This window comes from Lottia gigantea (assembly GCF_000327385.1).
Source record: "Lottia gigantea unplaced genomic scaffold LOTGIsca_16, whole genome shotgun sequence".
NCBI lineage: Eukaryota > Metazoa > Mollusca > Gastropoda > Lottiidae > Lottia > Lottia gigantea.
The window spans coordinates 705113-730382 of record NW_008707965.1 but is presented as its reverse complement, the minus strand read 5'-3'; the positions used below and the strand labels follow the sequence as shown (position 1 = coordinate 730382).

The following is a 25270-nucleotide window of genomic DNA, read 5'->3' as shown; positions in this document are numbered from 1 at the left end:
AAAAAAAATTATTTGCAATTGCTGTCTGCCATTTCAGGATTGTTCACATGTTGTCAAGAGGAATATCTTAGTTTTATCAAACAGCATAGCATCATGAGAGTCTTTACTTTATAAATATCATATTTCTTGAAATATCTGTTGTCTGTAACCAACATTTGAGATTTAAAACAGTAATCATACAATTTTAAAGACAGTATTCTAATACATGTTTTTCTTGTTTTTATAATAAACCTGCCTGAAATATGATCTCATTTTGAAAATAATTTGAAAATTAAAATTAAAGATGTAAGCTAAAACATGTTGAAACAATTAATGTTGAGTCTAAAATTTCAATTTTTGGGAAGAAAACAAGTTGACCTGGTTTTGAAATGAAAATATTTTAAGGTTAATTAGGGTCAACTGATTTATTGCCATGTTTTTGGTGGAGTTGAAAAGATTTAGAGTGATTAAAACAGCCATTTAATGAAATTAGAAAGTTAAAGTCAGTTGAAATGGATGGGAAAATTTATTTGGGAGGACATGAATGATGCAAGTTAAAATTTGGTGAAACCTGTACAAGTTTATAACTTTTAATTGCCAGACATGTTGGTTATTTTGGTCAGATGTATAGAAGGTAAAGTCAGTCAACCTAGAGGCTGTAATGTTTTGTGGTGAAAAAAAAAACAGTTAAGAAATTGAGAGAAAGTCAGTCAACCTAGAGGCTGTAATGTTTTGTTGTGAAAAAAAAAACAGTTAAGAAATTGAGAGAGTGTAAGGGACAAAGTACAATATGAGAAATCAAATCTGAATTATTATAGTAAAGCCACTCTAGAGGATATAAACATTACTCTCCCCAATTTTTTTAGCCAATATATTCTTTTAGAAAACTTATTGTTTTTCTCTCATGCATTCTAGCCTAACATTGCAAACTATTAATCTCAGCATTATCCATTCTACCTGGAAATCATACCTCGCTCTCAATAAATAAAGCATGATATCACAAAAAACTTCAGCCTTTGATTTTCGATATCCAGCCAGCTGGTGGTATTATAAGGTTTTCTGTATTATTTGAATATATTGACATAATGGCATTGTATACAATTTAATGTTAATATCTCTATTTAGGACATTGATTTTTTACATTCAAACGTGAAACATTATAATTTTCTCAATCAATCCCTTAGCAACTTACGTTTTATGAAAATAATTGACGCAACATATCAATAAAACTTACTGAAAATCAATCAGCCATCTTTTCAGTTTTTTGTTTACTTTGTTATGTTTTGAAATCTATATATTATTGAGATGATTTATTGTTTGGAACTTTTGATCCTTGTCATGTTGGATTAGTTGTGTTCTGATAACTCGGCTAGTTTTTGAATGTTTTTTGAATAAACTTGTATTCTTGTGTGTTAGATTTTGCTTTGTATTGTTCTATTTTTGAAGTTATTGATAAGCATTAGATCAAATATAATGTGAATTTCTATATTCTATATTGACTCAAATACCCTATTTATGAATTCATTGGTCTATTTATTTCTGTCTGATTTTGAGTATATATAGTGGGAAAGATTTTTTAAATCAGACCAACTTCGATTGCCTATGTTTGTTCATTTGATAAACAACATTGATTCTCTCTATCTTTTGGCATTATGTACAAATTCAAGAATATTTGTCCAATTAGCAACTCCAATTAACTGAATAACTCTGATTTCGATCCCTTTCTGTGCTTATTAAATGAATTCAATTGACAATATTGATATATACATATAGATAATAAGACAGTGCTAATTCAATACTGTATTTGTTAATTTTTATAAGCAATATTGGCCCAGTGCTATATTCAATAGATTGTGTCAATAATATTACACTTTCGCCTCTATTGGTGATCTTGAAAAAGTAATGTATAATAGAATTTATTATATTGAATTGTACTATATTGAACTGGTCCGCAGTAAATAAATTCTATTTAACTATTATATCAAATTGAATAAACTCTGAACTTGGACCTTTCTCAATAGTATTACACCAATTCTCTATTTAACGTAAATTACCCTTCAATAGTTGAGAATAAGATTTACTGAGGTTTTAAAAGTGTGTAATATAAAGGGTAAAATTTAAGGGTTTGGATAATAGAATGTACTATTTTCACTAGGTTAGGTTTTGTAAAAGCTGAAACTATTTTTAAAGCTATTTTTGTTTATTAGACCTGTGCTCTCTACAAAGGAGGGAGAGAAAGTTCTGACAATCCCAAAATTGTCCATTAGTTTTTCTTAATATAGCTGGATGATATTTTTTCAGATTAAAATCTCTAAATATTTAACGAAGTACCTGGAAAAATAATAGCTCAATCTATGCAGCCATCTTAAGTTCTGCATTTCTTGCTCATTACTACATATTTTTACAACAATAATGTGCACTTGTAATGAGGTGTAAATTGGTTTCTAGCAACAACCATAATAATTCTCACATTCGAACGCGCTGTTAACATACTTTTACCTCCAATCTTTATCTTGAAAAAAAATTCACTGAAATGACTTTCTAATGCGAAGAAAATGAACAACAAATGAGGACCAATTAGTTGAAGATGTTTATCAAATTTTCCCCTTTTTCCTTGCTTCAGAAAGTTTGAAGATAAAGTCTGGATGTGCCTCATTGAATAAACGACAGCCTGGAGGAAAATATGAACCCAGTGAGCCTTGACTATATATTTTACTGACAGTTATTGTCAATATAAAGTTGAATCAGTTCAAAGTTTTTCATAAAAAATTCAATTTCTAGTTTCTATAAGTTAGCCTATAATTTAAAAACTTCAATGAAATATGAAGTAGATTTTTTGTTGATTTGTTCTATTTGATTTGAAAGAAAATGGATTTTCTCAGGGATGAGGGATAAAGATAGTTATTTTCTCTGATTTAATTTTCCTTTGAAATTATATTTTTGAGCTTATTAAAGCATTATAGCAGTAAATAGAAAGAATTAAATGGATGAAAGGAAAATAAAGAGAGAAAGGGATGAATAGTCTAATATGAATATATTTACAAGGAGTGAAAAAGATGGTAGAATGAATGAATGGTCATGGTGATGAAGGACAAATATAAAAGAATGAATGAACAAATGAATGAACAAAAGAATGGATGAACGAATGATTGAATGAATTACAAGTGGATCTAGTAATTTATCTGGACTGAATGAATCCTTAAAGTTAAAGGTAAAAATGAATAAGTGAAAGAGTCTACAACTGAGTGGCAAGGTAATTTATCTGAACAAAACTGAAATTCTACTGAGATGTAGGTTATTTTTTAAAGATGCTTCTCACTTTCAAAACCTTGTTGAAAACATCTAATGAGTTTTTTTACTGACTTCAAACTCAATTTCATTGATACATACAAACTATTTCCAAGGACAAGAGACTTCAATGGAGAGTTATAGCCTTTGATCTATTGAACACAAATCTCTAAAATAATAGCCTGCCCCTTGAACAGATAGTTGATTTGATGTAAAGATATAAATTTTACCCCTAGGGTCTAGGATATCTTGTCTGTTTGTTGACTTATTTAGAATACATTAAAACTACACCCCCTGTAGGGTTAATGTCTTGATAGGGTTTTTACATATTTGTCACCTATTGGAAGAAAAGAACATTTTTTAAGGCCATTGTTAGGGCATGTAATGATTAAGAAAAAGGCTGTAGTAAGAACGTTGGAATGGGTGATAGTAAAGATAACTGTAAGTCTACCTAGAGGGTGTATGATATCTTTCAAAAGACATCCCAAAGATACCAGTAGGACAACCCAGACTGTTAACCCAGAAACACAACTCAGGCACTTAAAAGAAGAAATTTGGTACACAAAAGATTTAATAATCAACGATATCGAAGAAGTATTATCTATATTGAGAGTAATGAAGCTATAACAAACATTTGTTCTGCAGTGCATCAAAATACAGTAAACTTAAAATTTACATATTAACACATGTAACAACCTTCAAGGTGAAGCAGGTGAAAGTTCAAAAGGTCGTTAGTAATTTAAACTAGGTGTACTAAGTAGAGGTAAATGAAAAGTAAATAAAGTGAAAGTTAAATAGAAATCAGACAAGATAACTGTAATAGACTTACAGGTAAAAATATCAGAACTTTGGCTTTATGTTGGGGAATAATAATGGAGGTTATGTTCATTTTCATCATGGTTAAATCTTTCAAAATATTTATGCTAAAAAGATTTTCTGAGTTCAAGTGTATGTTATTCACATCAAATTTCTAACAGCTGGTAAATTTAGACACTCTAATTATGCGCATATTAATTATATGTTGTACATAAATAAATGTAATTACCATATTAACATACCAGACTAGAGTTGAGTGTTGAGTTATTTTGGAAGGTTAAATTGATATTTAGTATACAGTCTTACTAATAACAAAAACTTCACAAGTTAAAGGCAGAGATTTTTCTAATTAAGAAAACAATACAAGGATTGTTGAGGGTTTAGTTTACCAGATTCAGTTTCTAAGAAAATATAGAATTTTAGCTAATTACTGGTAGCCCTGTGATTCAAATATAACATGCAGATGTTTTCACATGTTTTTGGCAACAAAGATTTCTTTATTGTTCAAAACCAATCAAGCTCATTGATTGAATTAGGTTCAAACACTATAGCCTCTGAAATTCTCATGTGAGTAGGTTTATCAACTAAGCGACTGTTTTTAGGTTCTCTTCAGAAGGAGTTAAAGGTCATTTGTATCCATATGCGATTGAGGTTTTTGATGCCAGATCATAGCATTGGCCTTTTGAATTATAATAAGTTTGACTGTACAATGGTTTTCTTAAGGCATCCAAATCATACAACTAGCTTTTTAATCTGAAATTCAAAATCTCTCTCAAATCCAATATATTTGATTTGGGTTTGGATGTTTGATTTTCTCTGATCATTCATGAACCAAAAGAAAAACTGGGTTGAATCAAAGCAATCAGACTAAACTACTGAGAAATTATCAAGACAGAAATCAACCTGTGAAGTATATTACAGTATAAATAGTATAATGAAAACAGATTGGCCAGATCTGATAAGCTTCTAACTATAATTCATAGCCACAACTTGTACTTTCATATTTGTGAAAGTCGCATTGTTGGTTCTGAGAAAAAAACATGGCTGCAATTATTTCTACATGATCAATCTTAAAATTAAGCCTAACATGAGTCCAAAGCATTAATGGGTGTAATCTGTAAAAAAGCAATGTAATATCCAACAATAAGCCCAACAATAATTTTGGGCTGAACTGATAAAATCCAGTATTTTCTCTATCACAAACCCACATCTACTACGCTTTATCTACTACACCTACTCGCCTACTCGTAATCAACGCATAACTTTTGTTTTGACTGGTATTTTATTAATGACTGTATCTCAAAGGTTTTTTGTTGCCAGATACATGCTAAAAATATCATCATGTTAATTATATTTTGGCACAATATATGAAAACAACCACCTGTAAGATGTGTCTGCTACAAATGTCTATACAATCAGATTTGTCTAAATACAGATATTGTGGAACTCAAATTGTCAAAAGTGGGAAAAGACACACCTGCTAAAAATATGATAACAATCAGATTGTGAACATACAGATATAGTTATACTAAAAATAGAAGTTTCATAAATTAGAAAGAATGCAACCAGCTAAAATTCATATTTATTGAGAGTTGGCTACATTCAGACATACTGGAAATTGAGACGAACACAAATAGTATAGGTAGAACTGAAATCTGTAGGTAATGTACCAGAATTTGATATTACTCCAGGCAGCCATTCAAGATATCAGTTCCAGGTATTGTCTTGTATCAATATCAGGAATTCTAGTTTGATGGAGAGCTCTACAGGTTTCTGAAGTTTCTCCAGATATTTTGGCATGTGATAGGCATCTGACATTGTAGATGATATCTCTTCTGAGACCAGAATACTTTTGGCTCTGGGAGTGAACATTAAACCATGGTTGATGATTTGGCTTTATATAGTTAGACTGAAACACATAGTCTGTGCTCATAATCTCAAAGTTCTAATATTATTTGAAACTATGTCTCCATTCTCAAGCCAGCTTTCATGATTTTGTAATCAAAACCTATGTGGGCAGGTACCGGAATGGGCTCTGAAAATAGATGTATTTGATACCAAACAAAGTCCAGTGAAGTGATCTCAGACTTGGACTAACAAAACAATATGCCAACTCTGATAATTTTTGGCATGATCTGAGTTTATGTTTAAATTCACATCAATTCCTACATAATAATACTGCCAATTTTATGAAACAATACAGATGAATAATTCAAACAAGATTTGTATACAGTGAATTAGATATCACAATATTGTATCAACAGTCTGTGAATATTGGTATTATATTTGGCAAGATTTGGTGTATAATTTGGATACTGTTCAATTGCATTCTTGATCGTATTTTAACACCTTGTTAGTATTTTTTATCATATTAAACAAGTTGGAATCATCAGCATAGATAGTAACTTTTGAGACTCTTTTCATCGTGACCCTGTGGACATAATGATATAGCTTCAAATTCCTCAAAGTTTTCATATGTTCTTTTTTGTTACTATCATTTTCTAAGAGCTTCATACAATGGTAATTTACAAGAGCAAATATGTCTTTACTGGCCACCACCACTGCATCATATTAAACTTTGGTAGCAGAGCTACAAATTCATCAAACTGCACTTGTTTTCAAATCACAGCCTGGGGACAAAATCATGGTCATACATGCTTATCATCATCGTTCAATCTTCCACGTTTTTATTTCAACTCGTAACGACCCCAGGGTGTCATTTATTGACTCAATCTTAGTCATATTAATATCAATATATACACACTGTCAACAACATATCAAACATAAAATACTAGTTATTATTAGTTATAAACGATACGCTTGCAAAAAAATAGTTTTATATGTATTCACCATTTTGAATACTTAATTGATCGGCAGATTATCAATATATGTGCTTTTGACAGAATGATATCAAACATCAAGACTGAAATACAAGGTATCTTATAAACATTTTTTTATACCCTTTGACATCTCATTGACAAAAAAAAACAATCGATGGCCAGAGTATCAAACAAGGTTGAAATACTAAGTAAGTAGTAATAAGTCTAACTGTAAAATGGCTTACTGATAACCCATTAATGAATAGGACCTTGTTTCCCAATTAAATTTGGACGTGGGTGTTTCTTGATGTAAAATTGATATACCAAAGGTTTCATTATTTAAAATAAGAATACAGAATAGTGTTATCAATAAAATTTGAAAAATATATCTCTTATCGGGAGCTTAAGAAGTCAAAGAAAAGGTGGATGTAAGCTTACAAGTAAAACTGATTCCATTCCAATGAGTGATGATTATGAACCTTTCATTAGAGGCAAGTGGACTGTTAAAAATAATTGTAGATTTGATCTGGTAGTTATACACAGTAGTATTCTCTTGCTGAAATGAAAAATACACCTGTAACATCAACAAGAATTCTTTGAAAATGGAAAACAAACATTATTCTGAAAATATTTGAGAATTTATTTAAAATTTTCCATGAAAATGAAAGGAATGTTGGTAATATTTCAAGTGAGTGCCACACCCAATATTGTTTATATCTGTTTCCATGGTAACACTATATTATACAGGTCTATTCAACCTATGTTCCATTTCAAAGCATTATTAATTAATATAAATCCTTCTTGTAATAAGCCTGAATTTATATTACCTTTTTATTTCCAATGGCAGCCCTTTGAGCAGTTATTTATTGATGTTCTGTTTTGGTGACATTCTGATGAATAGTCAATCCATTTGAATGGAATCTGGTTTTCATTTCATTTGAATAATAGATGATTCTATTGTGCAGTATTTTTGTTGATGTCTATGTTCGTTATGTGCAGATATTATGCTTGTGTCCTTTTGTGTTTTTTGCAGATACAGGTTCATTCGGTTTTATAGTCAACCCTTTTAATTAGATAAAAACAAAATAACTATTCCAGATTACTTTTCTGTTTCATTTGTCCAGATGCCTTTGTCCAATTTGATTGTTCCAGCAGAATAATTCCTTTTAATTTGACTGAATGGTACCAGGTGACTAATGGAATTCCATGGTTCTGCGATTACTATAATCCTATATGATACTTCAGCAATACCAATTACTCTGTCTGGAATATAATAAATTTGAAATGAATGGCTCTTTTGGTTTTCTGAATTAAATTATCAGATAATTGTTCAGTCCGAAATTACTTTCTGGTTTAGAACCTGTCACCTTTATGAAACTATAAACTTTATGTTTAACATGTTGAGTTTTTTTTACCAGTGATATATCTGTACTTTGTTAAATAGGTCTAAGAAAGATTCTGATATATCAAATGTTTTCACACCTCAGATTGTGTCATATCCATCATGAGTTAAAATATGATAAACGATGATGACTTGTAAGATGATAAATGGACACAGACTGTTGTAAATTAATCTTCATCTGGTTTTGACAACTTATCATATTCTTCACCATCAACATTTCATTGAGAATTTGAATTATATCTATATTGGCTTCTATACATGTTGTATATGAACAAGGGCAATAAATCCTGATTTTTGACAAGATTTACAACAGATGTATAAAACTTATATTGTCAACTTGAAAGATGGAAAAGCAATCAAGTTGATTTTTGACAAGTTGTAAATGTAAAGACACACCTCTGAATCAATATTCAGATAAGTATATTATACTTCTAGAGCATCTTGGACATGGTGCAACATATTTACATTAGACAATATATAATTGACTTTGATGTCAAGGTTCCAGCAACATGAAGAGATTTAAAATTTAAGTTTTATTCTCAACACGAAATCTGAATTTCTGGAATCTTATTGTTGAAGGATATCAAAGTGTCCCTTGAAGCCAGTACATTTGTTTTCGCCTGTGAATTTAATTTTGAATCATTTTCTCACAGATTCAATTGTTTTCACCTGGTGACGATCTTGAGACCAGAGAAAATCGTGAAAAATCTTCTACAAATTAAGAAAATCTTTGATCATTTTGGCTTGAAATTGTAAATAATTTGAAAATCGTGAGGTTCAAACATATGGTTTCAATAAAATGTGTACTTGATAAGTATTGCAATGTTTTATGTCTTGGGTTAGTGAAGGGTTAGATTAAGTTTCATTACTTTAACATGTGTTAAAAAGATGGAATAATTTCTTTATTATAGATAACATTTTAGAGGTTAAAGATCTATTGTTCCTTGAAGCTTGTGCATGAAACATGTAAATTATACAGCAAAACCCTACCTTTTCCTTGAGTTTGTTTCAAAATTTTGAATCAAAGATTTAGGTCAAACTGGAAAAAAGCCTTGAAATTGGCTGTTAAGATTATTGATGATTAATTTGTCTGTCATTAATTACGAAATTGATTAATTAATTGATTGATCGGCTAAAATTTCAAGGCCTCTTCATCTTTCCAATTACTGACGGACAAATTGATAAACATTATTGCTCCAAGCCATAATCATTGAAATGCTCAAATCAAAAATAAATGCTGCTGATCATGAAGTTTAGTTTTGATTAATTTTTTTGTTATATAAGCTTACTTTTAGTTTTTAAAAACTCCTTTTTACTCCATTTGTTGAACAAATTTCTGGGACAAAGAATTACTTTAAGGTCACCATTTTGTCATTTGTCAAGGGAAGATTTCAATTCACGAATACATTTTTTAGATTTACTAATTTTTCTCTCTCTTGAACTAATGTTTTACCTTTTAGGCTACATAAAATCTTGACTTTAATCATAAGCCACAATTTTGCTTGTAACCATGCTGTGAAATGACTTAAGTATTTAAATGGTTTCTGTATCAAGATACTTTATAATCCTATTGAGGATTTTGCTGGTATTTGAAGAGCCTCTCCACTGTGAGTAACAGATGTTGAATAACCCTTGAACACCTTGTCCATGTAATCTGATTATATCAGAATCTGACAATTGTTTGATGTTCAGAATACACAGTATGATTGAAGTACCTGCCTCCATTCACGGTCCTTTCTCATTGTTATTCACTGAGGATCTTCAAGTTTTTGATGGGTGTATTGTAAAGTTAGGTCACTAAGACCTTAATTGAATATTAATCTAAGAATGACATTTTTGAAACTATTTTTAGAAACTGATGAATAGAATGTGTCAGAGTTACAAACATTTTGAAGTCGTCTTCCTTAGGTGAACTAATAACTGCTAAAACTCTCCAAACATTATTTTATTGTTTGTTTCCTGGGGCCTTATTCTCAAAAACTTAACTTGAATAAAATACAAATTTTAAGAAATACAGTAATATGATTGGATAACAAACTAAATTTAAAAGCAATTTTAATTATTGATCATTCAAATGACTGGAACACTAAGATAAAAGTTTTCAAAAATAAGGCCACTGTTGAAGGACTTTTAATGTATTGATTTGCCTATTTGACATAAAAAGAAGGTCTGTTATATATTGACAGGAGACAAAAAACAACAAAAAGTTTTATAATATTTTACCTTTACTAATCTCTTAAAAGAAAGAAGTATGCTTCAAAATTGAAAGCTAATGCTCCTTGGGACAAAAATCTCAACAAATTCATGTTTTCCTAATGAAATTTCTCAAAATGCATCTACATGTACCCAAAATGTAACCTTTTCCTAAGCTGGTCAAAATCACAAAAACAACCAATAGTACTCTTATATCAGATTGAAATTTGAGGCTTCTTGGATAAAAACTAAACACACATATGTTTCTCTATTGAGCGTACACAAAGAGCTTCTACATGTACCCAAAAGTGAAATGTGACCTATTCCTGAGCTGGTATAAACCACAAATAATATCAGATCTTCACACTCCTGTAGTAAAAATGTGAGATGTTTTCTTCAATGTTTTGTGATCATGACAAAACTGACACGTTTTCCTTTCACCCGGCCAAACAAATTAGAAGTTTGACTTCATGCTGAGAAATGTACAGTTTTTCAGGGGTATTTTTGTTTGTTTTATATTTGTGCTCTCTATTTTCATAAGTTGACAGTTGAAATGAGTTCAGTTTGTCACAAATTTAGCTTAAAATTATTTTTTCATGGGAACATTTTTAGAAATTGGATCCATTTTTAGTTTTGTTTTGTTATTTCTTCAGAAATGTTGATATTGTATTTGAATTATGTAATGTTTTGACTCTCTTCCTTCTATTTTTTTTTGATAATTTCAATAGCAGACCTTGCTACTTGTATTCTGAGACTGATATATTATTGCAGTATATCTAACCACTGTTAAAATCTTTATACTTTATTTTCTATGTAAATGGTTTTGATATTCAAAGCTCAGTCGTTTGATCCTTAGTGATACAATACTCAATTTTAGCAGCAAAATTTGCATGCATTCATGTTAGCTTTGTGCCAGATGGATTTTGCTGTACTCTAATTCAGATTCTATATGGAAGATGTCTGCCTTTGACTAACTTCTAATAAATTTGTTGGTCCAGCTAAAAATAAGGTAATTACCATAAAGTGGTATTCTGGCAATTGCTGGGGAATACATCAAAAAGCACATGGAGTTGTTTTGAAATTATATCACTTTTCATCCTTTCATTTCTTCATAATTCTGTTAGAACTTGATTAATGAAATGTAGAAAAAGCATGTTAGCATAGAAATTGGAAAATTTCTATTGTGACACTACTGATAATAAGCTTTTTTTGTGCTGATATTCCACCATATGCCCTACCAAGGGATGAATAAAAAACACAACACCATGGGCTGAATTAATAACACAATATTATTCTGACTCTATCAGAGACTTGCATCAGAATTGTACAAAGGACATTTCTCTTTCAACATGGTTCATCGATCACATGTTGAAAATCATATCATAATATTTCTTTGTAAGGAGATAATTCTCTCAAATAATTTTCCTGATGTTTGGATTGACCAAACTGTTTCACTCTTCAAAGCAACAAAAACCAATGGCAATGTTTGAAGCATTAAATACATCTTTGACCCAACGTAATTATATAGTAGTTCCCTTGCCATTTCTCAGAAAATTGTTCTGTATGAAGGAAAGAAATCATGAACTTTAATAATCACCTCTAGTCCACATTCTGGCGTCTGGTTCTAACTTCCCGCCAATTTCCCTGGGTAACAGAAACATACTCTTATGATTACTGTAGTAACAGCAAACATCTGATTTCTGCACGAAGTAAAACAGACGCTACTTTGTACAAATTTCTGGCAGAATTTTAATCAAAATCTTCTCTGATGTTAGAGAACGTGGCATGTTTTTGGTGCGGAATTAGTTCTTGGTTTTGGTTGGCCAGGATTCAAGTCTGTGCTTATAATAACATTTATTGAGGCATAAAAATGTCAGAACTACATGATTAAAGAAAAAAAATACTGTTTTATTTTCTGTTTTTGTCAGAATTGGTTGATTTTGATTTAGATTCATAGTTGAAACTGATTATAAATCATCATTCAAATCATTAAAATTTGCATCACGCTTTCAAATCTGATCTCCAAGCTTTCATCTTCAGTTTTAAAGAACTAAATGTTTTGGAAAGATTGACTTTAATTTTGAGAGTGCAAAAGGTAGCCGTCTACATGTTAGCAAATATATCTCTCCTTTCTTTCTACTGCAACTTTTGACTACCTTCTTGCTAGCCAATCAACTTGTGTAAACCAAATAAAGCCCTAGTAAAACAAGATGTTTAACGTCCATCTTTCTGTAAACACCAGATTTAAAGATGGTCTGAAGTGGACACTGAGTGGACCCACCTGGTCTCTTATATACAGTATAAGAACTATACTGACCATAGATATACTTTTATAATATACCTAGATTAAACACAATTCTTTTAGTTTTTCTAATGAAATGAAATATGAGTCATGTGTGAAAGTAGAACTAGTATGTAACGAAAATACACATCTATGTATTTGGGTAATTGCTTTTATTTAGTGACTCAAAATAGGATTCTAACTGATGCATAAAAATCTAAGAATGTACCCATGAAAGTGTATGGTTTAGATATTCATATCATTTCAGTTCTAGTTTAAATAATGCACAATGAAGTTGTAGGACAAACCTCTTCCCAACTTCATTAGACCAATTAGGCGATAAAAAGAAATTTATGTTTGTTTATTTGTATATTTCAGGTGAAGAAGGGGAGACTACTCTAACAGAACAAGATGTCTACATCATTGCCAGTGTCTGTGGTGTTATTATTGTTACTTTGTTAATTATTCTTGTTATATTTATATGTCGCAGACGACGTAACCAAGGTAACCTAATTTTTATCATTAACCTAATAAATCTGTATATATTATATCATCCTAGAAGGCCTATTTTTATTTTGATATACTATACATCTATGTAACTATTTACAATATCAAAATATTTAAAAAAAAAAACATTAAGTTTCAGTTTTCTGGATCAGATTTTAAATTATTTGCCTGTACATTGAATTTTCAAGTATTTTGATATAAAAATGTCAAAATTGTCTCAATACAAGTCACCTTTCTCTAACTGCTGTTTCAAATTCAAAAAATAGTGGTCTGACTATTTCTGTTATTTTCTCTCAGAATAGATACTTTTGTTTACATCCAATTTCTCTTGCTCTTTTCCAAACATTACTGGCAATTTTTTTACAACAAAAAAATTTCCAAAATCCATTGAACTTTTTGTGTGGAGATTTTTTACGGAGACTATTTGTCTGGGCTCGGCATTTAACGCCACTCTTTCTTGATTCTCAATATTGTTTCCATGGAAATGATTGCGGCCCTGTTCATTGCTGTCAATATGGTTGTTTGTTTACGACAAGTTTTGTCAACAAAAGGATTAAAGACTTAATACCTATGCAATTATTGATGAAGTTGTGTCCCTTTGTGGAGAAAATATACAAACTAACCTGGCCTAGAATTTGATTTCGTCCAATCAAAAATAAGAATTCTGATCAAATTTCGTTTTAAAAGCTGACAATTTCTAAACAAAGGCCATTGTTAAATTAAGAAATAAATGTGAAGTTGGAAGAATTGATTTTGTTGTTTGGAAGTCAATTTGTCTTTATATTTTTGGATATCAAAATATGGCTCAGAAACCTAAATTTGGTATGTGTCAAGTTATATTTGTGTTCCTATTTCTATTTATTTTCTTTTTGATTTTCAAGGTTTTGCTTATATATTTAGACTTCTTGGTCTATATGAGGTATGTTTGTGATTTATTATGAAAGGTTTTAATGAATGTGATTTTGATTTTTCAGCAAAATACGAAGAAAACAAAACAGCCACTGAGTAAGTTTCTTATGTTTTTGTTACAATATGAAAGTATTAATGTCTAAATGAATTATTCATATGCTAGAGTATATAACACAGATCATTTGTAAATTGTGGAAAGTGCTTAAGAAGGGTATCTCAAAAACCACAGGGCTCACATCAGATGTAAAATCTCAACTTGAGTAGAAATAATTCACTGTTATATACTATTTTACTTTCGCTTGCGGGTTTTCAAGAATTTTTTCACCTGCATTCTTGACCGTTATCTTTGAAACATACAAGCGCAAAGGATAAATCAGCAATATCCATTTCTTGTTCATATTCATTCATATTCAAATATTTCATTGCAATGTTTTCAGGCTTAGAGCTCAGCCAGTTAATGGAGTTTCATCTCCGAATAAAAAACCACAGGTCTATGAAAACCAAGGTATGAGTTATCTGCCAGGAGTAGACTTGGATGATCCAGTACCTCCGTCCTCTACGAATGTTTATAGTCTTTCCTATCCAGACTCTAATTCTAATAACACTAATCATAATTTCTCTACTAGTTGTAAGTATTTGTTAGCATGTCGTTCTCACTAATCTTTCACTCACAACTTTTTACTCAATCTGATTGCAGGAATCTTGTCACCACCTGGGAAGATTCAAAAAACCAATACAAACAGTCCACTGTTCTTTTTAGGGAGACCTTATAGCAATTGAAACTATTCAAGACGTTGGTTGAACTAAACCTATTTAAAATACAGTGACTGGTATTGCATATTTTAGGGACATTTTGGGATGGATTGACACATGTCTCCGTCAAACATAAAACTATCTAGATTGACGTTGATTTCGAATACTATAACAAGGCTATTGATTAATCACTCAAAGCTGAAAATGACCGGTAAGTTCTTTTGCCTGTGTAGGCCTGTAGCTAAAGGAGGGCCAGGTCCCCCTATCAAAATATTGGCCCCCACTGAAAAATTTAGTTGCTATAGTTAAAAAAATTTCGTCCCCACTGGGATCTGGGCTAGCTATATGGCCTGTGCCTGTGAAAAGAGTTTTGGGGAAATTGGCACTAACAGATTGAGTAAAAGGTTGTCTTAGTTTCAGCACTTGTTTATGATATAATGTTCTTTAACAATTTCAGAGAATGACCTGCATTTTGTACTGTTTTAGAATTTTGTTCCTTGGACAGGGCTCCCGAAATCCTTTTCCTTCTTGAAATGTTTCAATGTTTGCACAAAGCCACTATTTTTTAATGTCCTTTATCTCTACATTTCTTCAAAAAATTTCTCTACCAGGTCTTATGAAGGCTATTGGATGACAATTTTCACAAATTTAATCTAACACGTCCAATTAACAATACCATTTTAGTACCATCCTTCATTCAACACTGTTAACACATATTCACTAACAAATTTATATTGTAGTTACATTTACATATGTGGGTCTAGGGATAGGTTGCAATTTCAAAAATTGTCATACACATTAACTACTATGTTTGGAGCTTCCTCAAACATTTCAAGCATGTGTAAGAAAGATCATAATTTTTCAAGTCTGAATAGGCCTACTTGATTTAATTTAGATGTATTTTGCAATGGGATTTTGATGACCAATCTTCTTTCAGTTGCTTCATATAATATCAACTTCAAACATCATAATAACTTCACATCCCATAATATTATCATACTTTGTTCTACAGATGGTCCCCTGGATTTAAAACTTAACCATGGAAACGGTCACCTTGCCAACGGTCATGTGACAGGAAATGGAAGTATCCCCCACGGAGGACATGATACCTCCTATGATTCCCAAATTGATAAAAGAGTTTTTGAAAATGAAATGAATCGACGAAATGAGTGTAAGTCAACATCCAAAAGTAAATGCTTAAAAATCCATGTATCTTGGTTTTGGGCTATGCACTTCTGCAGCAGTTATTAAGTTCCTTATTACAAATTTTGAATATAGAAAAATTCAGTCCTTGAAATTCTGCAAGACGCCACGTAAAGAGTAATGTCAATATTTGATGAACATGCATCTTGCCATTCTGCAATTGTTGCTTGATTCAGAAAATATTTCATACATGTATTTGACTAGCCTAGTTTGCCAGAAGATGTAACTTTGGTTTATTTCAATCCATATCTAGTTAGTAATTCAATTGACTGCTCTTATTGTCTGCATAGCTCAAAACCAACAATGGGAAAATCTCTGCAAGGGAATATAACACTTCTCAAATATACATTGATGCTTTAACATACTGCAATTATCTTCTACTGTTTCTACTCTAGTTTCTGGTGAAGGGGTTTCCTAAAATTATCTTCATATCTTCAGCAACTTTTATCTTTTTATTCATTCTTCATTCAGTCTCCTTTCATCTGCATGTTTCAATACTTTGATTCTCAGAAATCATTAAATAGTCAAAATTCTATCATTTAAATATTAGTACCTTTATATTCAGGTAAAAATTTATTTATAAAATGACATTTGGCTATAGTTTGGCCACTGTAGCAGCTTAACAAAAAGCCTTCTAAAGGTGTATTTTTTGTGTTTCATGTCAGTAAATTTCAGCAAACAAAGCTTCAAATATAATTGTCATATTAAACTGATTGAAACATCATAGAGCAAGAAGATATGGTATCCATTTTAAAATGATTTCTCAGATGTGTTTCTAGTTTCTATGTGTCACTGCACACCTTTCTTTTATATCTGCATGCTTTTATTATATTGTATACATTTTGTTGAAAATATATATATATTTATTGACCATTTCACAATTTTTATAGTGAAAATAGTCACCACTGTATGTATATAAGGCTTCAAAATAACTTGAAAGAAAATGATAGAATTTATTGTTTAAATGTACATAGATAACCTTTTCTAAAGTGTTGGCTCTTTCTTGGCTCTTTCTTCATACAACTAAGCAGACAAGTGAATGGGCCGAATCAGACATTAAAATTCAAAACTAATGTTTTTTAGAATAGCATATTTAAGAATATACATTATATGTTGTCTGTGTTATAATTTTAGATTCTACAAGAGTAGACTATAATAACAGGCAAGGTGGAGGTAAGAATTGTATTTTTATCATTCAGAATGTTTTCAACTTCTCTCTTGTAATATCATAAACTCATCTTAAAAGCTTCTTAGCTGTTTAAGCACTAAGACTACAAAATTTTGTCTTTTACCTTCTCCTTATTACTTTGAAAATTATAAGGTCATCTTTTAGACAATTTTCTTATCCTATTATTTCTTAAAATTTTTCCAGACCTGCACTTCCATGGAATGCCCAACACAAAACCAAAAGATCAGTATTTAGATTTGGAAGAGAAAAAAGATGGCAGCCTCCCGAGTAATCCTGAAAGTGGCTATTCCACGCCAGATCCCGCCAAACCAAAAAAGGTTATTTATGAAGTTGTAGTCTGAGTCTCGTTTTACTCTGTTTTATGTTGCTTTCCTTAAAACAATTCTCTGATCTCTTGTTTGATCTAATTGTCCTTGAACATTGACCTATCATATGAACTTTGACCTCATTGTCATGTGATCAGCGTTATGACATAAGTGATCAAAAGAAACAACTGAGATTTAAATTTGTGAAAGCCGAGATTTCGGAATTCCAGACGTGGAATCAAGGTTTGAAATTAGGAGGAATGAGTGACGAACTCTACAAGACTATAAGATCATGTGATATTTTTGACTGCTGAAAGCAAAACCAAAAATTTGACGCGATTAAATGTGCTTCCTATTTGTGAATTTTTCGTCCAATGAAAAACGTTATGTATTTGTACGGTGATGTCCATGCATGAACTTTGACCTATTTGCGCCTTTCCGTTAGATATTTTGTTTTAAAAGGAAATGTGTTCAATCTCCATGTTCTGCACAGTTCTATCCCATGATGCACTATTTTATTTCAATATTGTGATTTTGATTCGTAATTTTGGATGTGTACTGTGTTTCTGTTGGTGGAGAGCTGTTTATGTATTTCTGTCATCCAATCAAATGACTTGTTACATCATAAGAATTGCTGCAAGTAGTATGACAGAATATTTGTGGAAGGACACTTTGTGCAAAGCAACTGGACATCACCAAAGACTGAATTTTAAGTTATTCAATTATGCCTTTCGAAGGTCCACAAATATTTTCAGGAAGAAGTGGAACCATTCCACTATTCCTGAGAAATCCTGATTTGACAGACATTTCTACAGCAAATAAAGGTGCTCATTATGTCCATGTATATATTCCTTATTGATATTTTGATATTCTATGCACCATATTTTGGTTATGAATTGTTCTTAAACACCCACACAAGAATATAGTTAAAAGTGAAAACAGTCATATATTCAATATTCCTTAATCTTTTTTGAAATAATCTAAATTCATTGATAAAGTGTTTAATTGAATGGTTTTTAAAGAGAATTGAAATCCAAATTAAAGTTGTTGACACCCTTCAATACTTACATCATACTATTGAGAAAAATATAATAAAATATTTGATGCCTTGATAAATATGTAAATGACTTCCATCCACAAACAGTTTATGCAAATGAGATGCAAATGATTATATATTATGATTCATTTACATTGATAAAAGTCCATTTTTCTAGCCTTAAGTTGACTTTCAAATCAAGATTACAAATCCATCCAAAATTCATTAGCTTTTATTCATCATCATTCAGTAATTTGGGTTTTAAGAAATGAATCACTGCAATATTGAAATGGTCACACTGCCTTTTGTATGATTAAGAGTTACTTCTACTCCTCAATGGCAGGGTAGGTATAATCTTCCGTTAAAAAAAATTCCAAATTTGTGGTGACTACTAGAGTATTTCATTTGTTGAAAAGGGTGTTTCACATTATGCTAATAAGCCCAATAAAGCAATAACCAATAAAGAGTATATCAGTAGAATAATTATTTTAAAATCAACATATTTGAGTGCAATTATTTATGAATATTATTAAGGCTACCTGTAAAATTTTAACAAGGGGACATAATCCTGTACATTTTCTTAGATTTTTAGCTAAAATTAATAATTTATCTTAATTTATTTCTTAATATCTGGTTCTTAAAATTAGTTATACATTTAGCTATGCCATGCTGAAGGCTGCTTAAAGCTGCAATTTTCATTTTCATTTAGTTAATCAAAAGCAAATTCACTTTCACAATTTCTAAATATGAAAACACAAGACTGCCTGCTATTTATAAAAGTTTAAAAGCATTTTGGTAGTTATTTGCTGAACGAGTCACTGTGTTGAAATGTTACATAACATCAATAGGTGCCTCACAAAATGACATGCTATTTTCTGGAAAATGTCATATTAGTATGATCTTTGAAAAATCAAGTTGATTTCACATCATAATTATATTCACCTTAAATTGTTTTAAAAATGTAAATTTGTAAATATAAAAATCATTAACCTGAATTTCATTTGTAAATTAACCTTTTCATATTCAATTTAAGAAATCATGGAAAATTCTGCAACAAAATAATAAGCACAAATTAAGAATTCAGATGTTAATAAGTAACCATATATTTCTGAGTACAATGCGCACCCTTATATAATGCGCACCTATGTTTCAATCACTCAAAAAAGGCTCTTATTTCTATACTGTTTTGTTGAAATTAAATGTGATTTTCATATTTCAAATTAAGTTGTTTGGAAATGCAAATGAAACTTAATTTATTCATGGACCAGTTTCTGTCTTTTAAGCAAAAATTGTAAATTACAATAAAATCTGAAAGAAAAAAAAATATCGAAAATGTGCTTTAATTATTTTGGTGACAAATTTTCCTGTTATATATAAAAAATACCATAACATTATTATAAATGCATGAGTGTGACGTCTTGTTAGTCAAATTGTTTTTAAAATGAAAATTAGAAATTTGTTATTTTTGTTATTCGAATTTCTGATATTATTGTGTGTGATGCGTGACTGTATTAGTGTGATGTGAGATGCATGATAAAGTGTGACAAGAACATCTTTCGAATCAAGATTTGAAATAAATTATCTTAAAAGAAATGTATTTAATGTCAAGACTAATTTATCTATAAGCTTAATAACCTGTGTTTGGTGAATGTCCTGATTTATTTGATATCTTTATTGCTAGTAGGACTTATTTCATAGCCTTCCATACATGTAAAAGTGAAAGAAAAATTAAGATTATGTCCTATCAGTCATAGAAATATTAAATTTGTCTTAGCATTTCATTCAATGTTATTAATGAAAACCTTCCTGTTAAATTTGGAAACTGTTAAAAGTAATTTTAAAGTATTGTCGGATTCAGGTGTTTTGTTAAAAGAAAACTGAAGTTTTTCAAGGTATGAAGCATAATAGTTATTTAAGAAAATTACCAGCATGTTGGACAGTGTGAATGAGTAAATGTAAAATCTGTAAATTCATATTTTTTGTATTTCATGTGAAAAAAAAAACTAAAATTTCCATATAAAGAAATAAAATAATACAAAATAATTTAATTTTTTCATTATTTTGAGTAAATGAGAATTGACTTTGAGACAGCACCAATATGTGTCATTTTGATATATTCTTGAGAATTCACATTAAAAGTTTCCCTGAGTATTATGGTTGGATACATTCATTTACAAAATGGTATGCGATATCCTGAGCACAAAGTTTTTTACTTGAGATGAAAAGTTGAATCTGGAATTTCTTAGGTGTTCTAAGGTGGTAAGATGGCTCTGTAACATGACCCCCAAACAATCTACCTTCATGATCGTATATACCTTCATCAGGGCCACTGGATTATGTATAGTCCCGATCTTTTTCTACAAACAGTTCTTCCAGGTGATAAGCTGCAAAACCCAAAGCTAGCTTACTAGCATAACATTTCCCAACATAAGAGAATAATATCATCAATGTCCTTCAACATTAAACATGATACATTGAAATTTAATTCCATCAAACTCACATCAAGTGGATTTTGAGTCTCATATTTGAAAAGAGAAGATTCAAGATACAAGAAGACCTGCACCAACTGAGCTACTTAATCAACAGATGTGTACAACCAGCAATACCATCAACCATCACTCAATGTAAATTCTTTGTATTTTCGTGTGTGTTTTTGTTTGCATGATGCATGAATCCCATCCATTTTCAAAATTCATATTTTTCAATCATGTCTCTGGTTATCCAAAAAGGAGTGGTTTGATATTCTCAACAGTTGTCGCCTTGTCGAACAGAACCAAGGATAGTCAAGATATGACGTCAGTTAGACTAATTAGAGAAGTCAATTTGGCACTATTTATGTACCAATATTTGGAATATATTGTCCTAGAAGCGTTCTTGAGTGAATATATTCAGTTATTAATTCAATGAACAACCATCAATATATTGCATGAACAATTCTTTATTTAGATATGCTGTGCTGTGCGGGTTGCTTTGAATAATACTTCAAATCAAGAAAAGCTCAAATAAACTGTTACTGAAAGAGGTGTTTGCTTTTATTTTCAGATCAAGTTAAAAATGTTAACTTTCAAACACTATTCACATTTATCCATGGTTTGTGGACAAGATTCAAAATTCCAATATTAAATCTTGGCAAAACGTTTCCAGTTACTCTTCTGATATACAACTTACCATTGAGGTCATGGAAACAGCTTCTTTGAGTTTTTCTGATAATTGATGTACAAAGTTGCTGAAACCATCAAATAACTTCGTTTCATATCTTTTTCAGCTTCAATTCTTCAAGTTAAAGCATCGAGAACCAAACGCTTTACTCTACTCGGATTATTCGAGGTATGCTCACGATCCTCCTGGTCATACTTGTGGGTTACCATGCTGTAATGAGAACCTCCGACTAGAGCTTCAGGGGCAGTCACAAAGACGTATCCCTGGTTGCATTCCTGCGCCTGTGAAATATTCAGCGCCAAACTTTACTCTGAGAACTAAACGAAACCTTATAAAAGGTCGACCAACGTTTGCCAACAAATTCTTATCGTTGCAGCCAGGAAATTTCCAAAGTTCCAAACAGCGTCCAGTTCTGCCAGATTTCTATGACGATAGTCTAGTCGGCAGTTGCTATTTGTCACACGTGAAGAACAAACCTAAAGTGAATGAATGGGATCATTTTTATCCGAAGGAGATTGCATTACCGGAACTTCTGGAAGACGGTGATCAGATGGTGCTGGTGAATCATGATGGAGCTGATACTAGCGATGATTTGGATGAAAATGAAATCGGTGTCGTAGAAATTCATAATGATATTCGTGGTTATCCACGGCCTCTTCAAGTTCCAGTGTTATCAAAATGTCCACAGCCAAAAGCTCCAGAACCAACACAAGCGATATTGGAAAGTCCGACTGATGAGGATTACGCGTCCGGTAGTGCCTCTGATAAATACACAGACTATGAGCTTTCCGATAGTGACTATAACACATCCTCTGACCACTATTACGATGTCATCCATCCCTTGCCCTTACCTAAACCCCTTCAGTGCCAAAAACCTAAATCTTGCTTAAAGAAAACACATCGACGAAAACTTTCAATACCTGAAAAATTCTCCACTCTGCCAAAACATTTTCTTAGTGGTAAAACCAAAAACTTTCAATCCAACTCTGTAGCTCCCTATCTGCCACCAGTCCAAAATCTCTTCCATACTCCGGTCTCACATTCCAATTCTCAGGCGGAGGTTTGGACAGTCCCAGTTCCCTACGATGATCCGGAACAAATATATGAGGACATTGTGCTCGAACCGGAAGTCCCACTTTCAGAGGTCCAGCCAATCGTAAACAAAGCTACTGAACGAGTTAATCGTCAACTTAATAACAGTGTTGTGAATTCGCCTTTGAAGAAACGTTCGTCAAGCATTGACACTCATAAAATTCCATGGGCCGCAACTGTACGAGGTGATAGAAGTTCTAGGAAAAGAGTCTCATTTGCTCTGGACGCTGATGTGCGCCGTAATGTTAGTCGAACTGTTTCCATGACAAACAATATGTATAGTACTCAAGATAGGCATAATACTGTCAACCCTTTTAATTCCCTAATGTCCATCAAAAACAATCCAAATACATCAGATAATGACTCCAACGAAGTGTGCACCTATCCTAATCATTTGAATCAAAATGGATCCAATCCGAATCCATGTGATATCCCGATATCAGCATTAACTTTAAATCAGTCCGAAAGTGTTCCAAACTCCAACATATGCCAACTCGACATCGAAAATGAATCAGGTTTCAAAACTAACATCCACAAATTCGAATCCGAGGGATTGCAAAGAGACAATCAACGATATTTGGACCAAGGCCTTAGTTCATTGATAAAAAATCCAGTTACCTTGATTCTGTGATTTTGTAGGAATTCTTTACTTCCTAAACTCCTGTTGTTCATATCGCTTGCTTGATGATTTCTTGTGTAGTCTATGGATCGAGATACTTCGGATAGGCATCCAAGATTGCATGAATCTGGCCACAAAACACTATCATAGTGCCAAGCACAATTAACAATCTTAAATCTAGTTGGATACAATAATTTCGCTTGAGATCGCAAGAAAGTACATAATACAGACTAGGTTACAAACGAAGGGTGGTCGTGGGTTGTATCTCGGTCGGCGTGTGCAAATGTAGGCCTACTGACACTGATTATCCATCTTGCCCCACGATGGATTATCCAGGAAATATTACTGCCAAGAGGTTTGACCAAGGCCAGCTGGTAGAAAGGATCCTATGTGAACCTATGTTGTTATCCATGTAAAAAATTATTCTTTCTTACATGCATCAAGGTAGCTTAGAAGCAATGAATAAAATAACTATAGCTATTTTTTTCTGAAATTCATTTCTATTTATTAAGATAAACTATTTAAACTATTGGATTTTATTTTCTATTCTGCCCCTCCCCAATACCCTATGATAAACCGTCTGCCACAATCTGAACCATACAAATGGAATTGTAGTCATTATAATCACATAACTTAAGCAGTTATATATTTAGTTTTTATGTTATAATCCACCAAAGTCCGATTTGTTGTGTAAGGGAGGTAACTACATTTATTAAAACTGCGACAGGGACTACAAACTACAACTAAGTTTGTTTCCCTTCAAAGAGTACGTTAAATGAGTCACATCAATAACTTTTGCAGCACATAATGCGCCTGGATTACTGCATCGTGACATTACTGTTAATAATATGCAGTATTTTATACAGGATGTGCTTACTCTTTCACTTACTTCAGATTGTGTTTGTTTTACAAGACTTCGACAAGTACAAAGTTTATAACTTTCGATACCTAGAATCAACCAATGTGTTCAATTAAACACCAAAGCGTTAAAAAGATGTAATTTTAAAAGTTAATTTAGAAGTTATTAGTATAATGAGCATATTATGGACTTTATAAAAATGATTAACCAAGACTAGTAAATATATGTGTTATCCGTTAGGCCCAGATCTACACAAAATGATAAAGGTAGACATGTTTTTTTTTTTTATTGAATTCTTGTTGTGAAGCTAGCGTATACTCCTCTTTTAAGAATGGTTTTTACGAATTACTGCAGTAAATATGGAATCAATAAAGGTAGCTTATCTGTTACAATTTCTATTCTCCAATCAGGGTTGACCGATTGATTAGTTCTGTGTCTGCGAGGTGGGAGGGGGAATTAACACAAGACATCTAAATCATTCAAACCTGTCACTAAGAAATGGGCGTGATCACGTGCATGATCTGCACGATGGCACATGTCAATTAGACCGTGACTTCCTCGAGCTTGATAGAATCTTGAGGGATTATGGTCGCAATTTGTAACAAAGAACCAGTCGCCCAGTCATAAATGTCGCCAAACTTGCAACTTTCGTGCATGCAAAGTGTAATAAAATCAATTAACATCTTAAAATTCTCGAAATAATTGCATACGGTTGAAATAACAAAAAAATAATGGTCTTTAACTCTGACTGATAAATACTGCCCTTCGACCTTAATCCGTGCGTATGACGTCAGACATCACATGATATTGGGGGCTGGAGCGAGTGAATGACGCCCGCCATTTTGACGAAGAGTGACGCTG

General features: G+C 31.7%; 1 protein-coding gene across 1 annotated transcript; it reads left to right on the top strand.

The window, feature by feature from the left end:
• Positions 1-3686: 3686 nt before the first annotated feature.
• On the top strand, positions 3687-23562 carry LOTGIDRAFT_158102 (hypothetical protein; the record flags this gene model as incomplete). The annotated part of the gene is made up of 8 exons (XM_009051133.1): positions 3687-3708; positions 13157-13282; positions 14260-14290; positions 14632-14822; positions 15960-16118; positions 17285-17323; positions 17523-17656; positions 21946-23562. The coding sequence occupies 8 exons, from the start codon at positions 3687-3689 to the stop codon at positions 23560-23562; spliced, it is 2319 nt and encodes a 772-aa protein (XP_009049381.1).
• Between the last annotated feature and the right edge of the window lie 1708 nt (positions 23563-25270).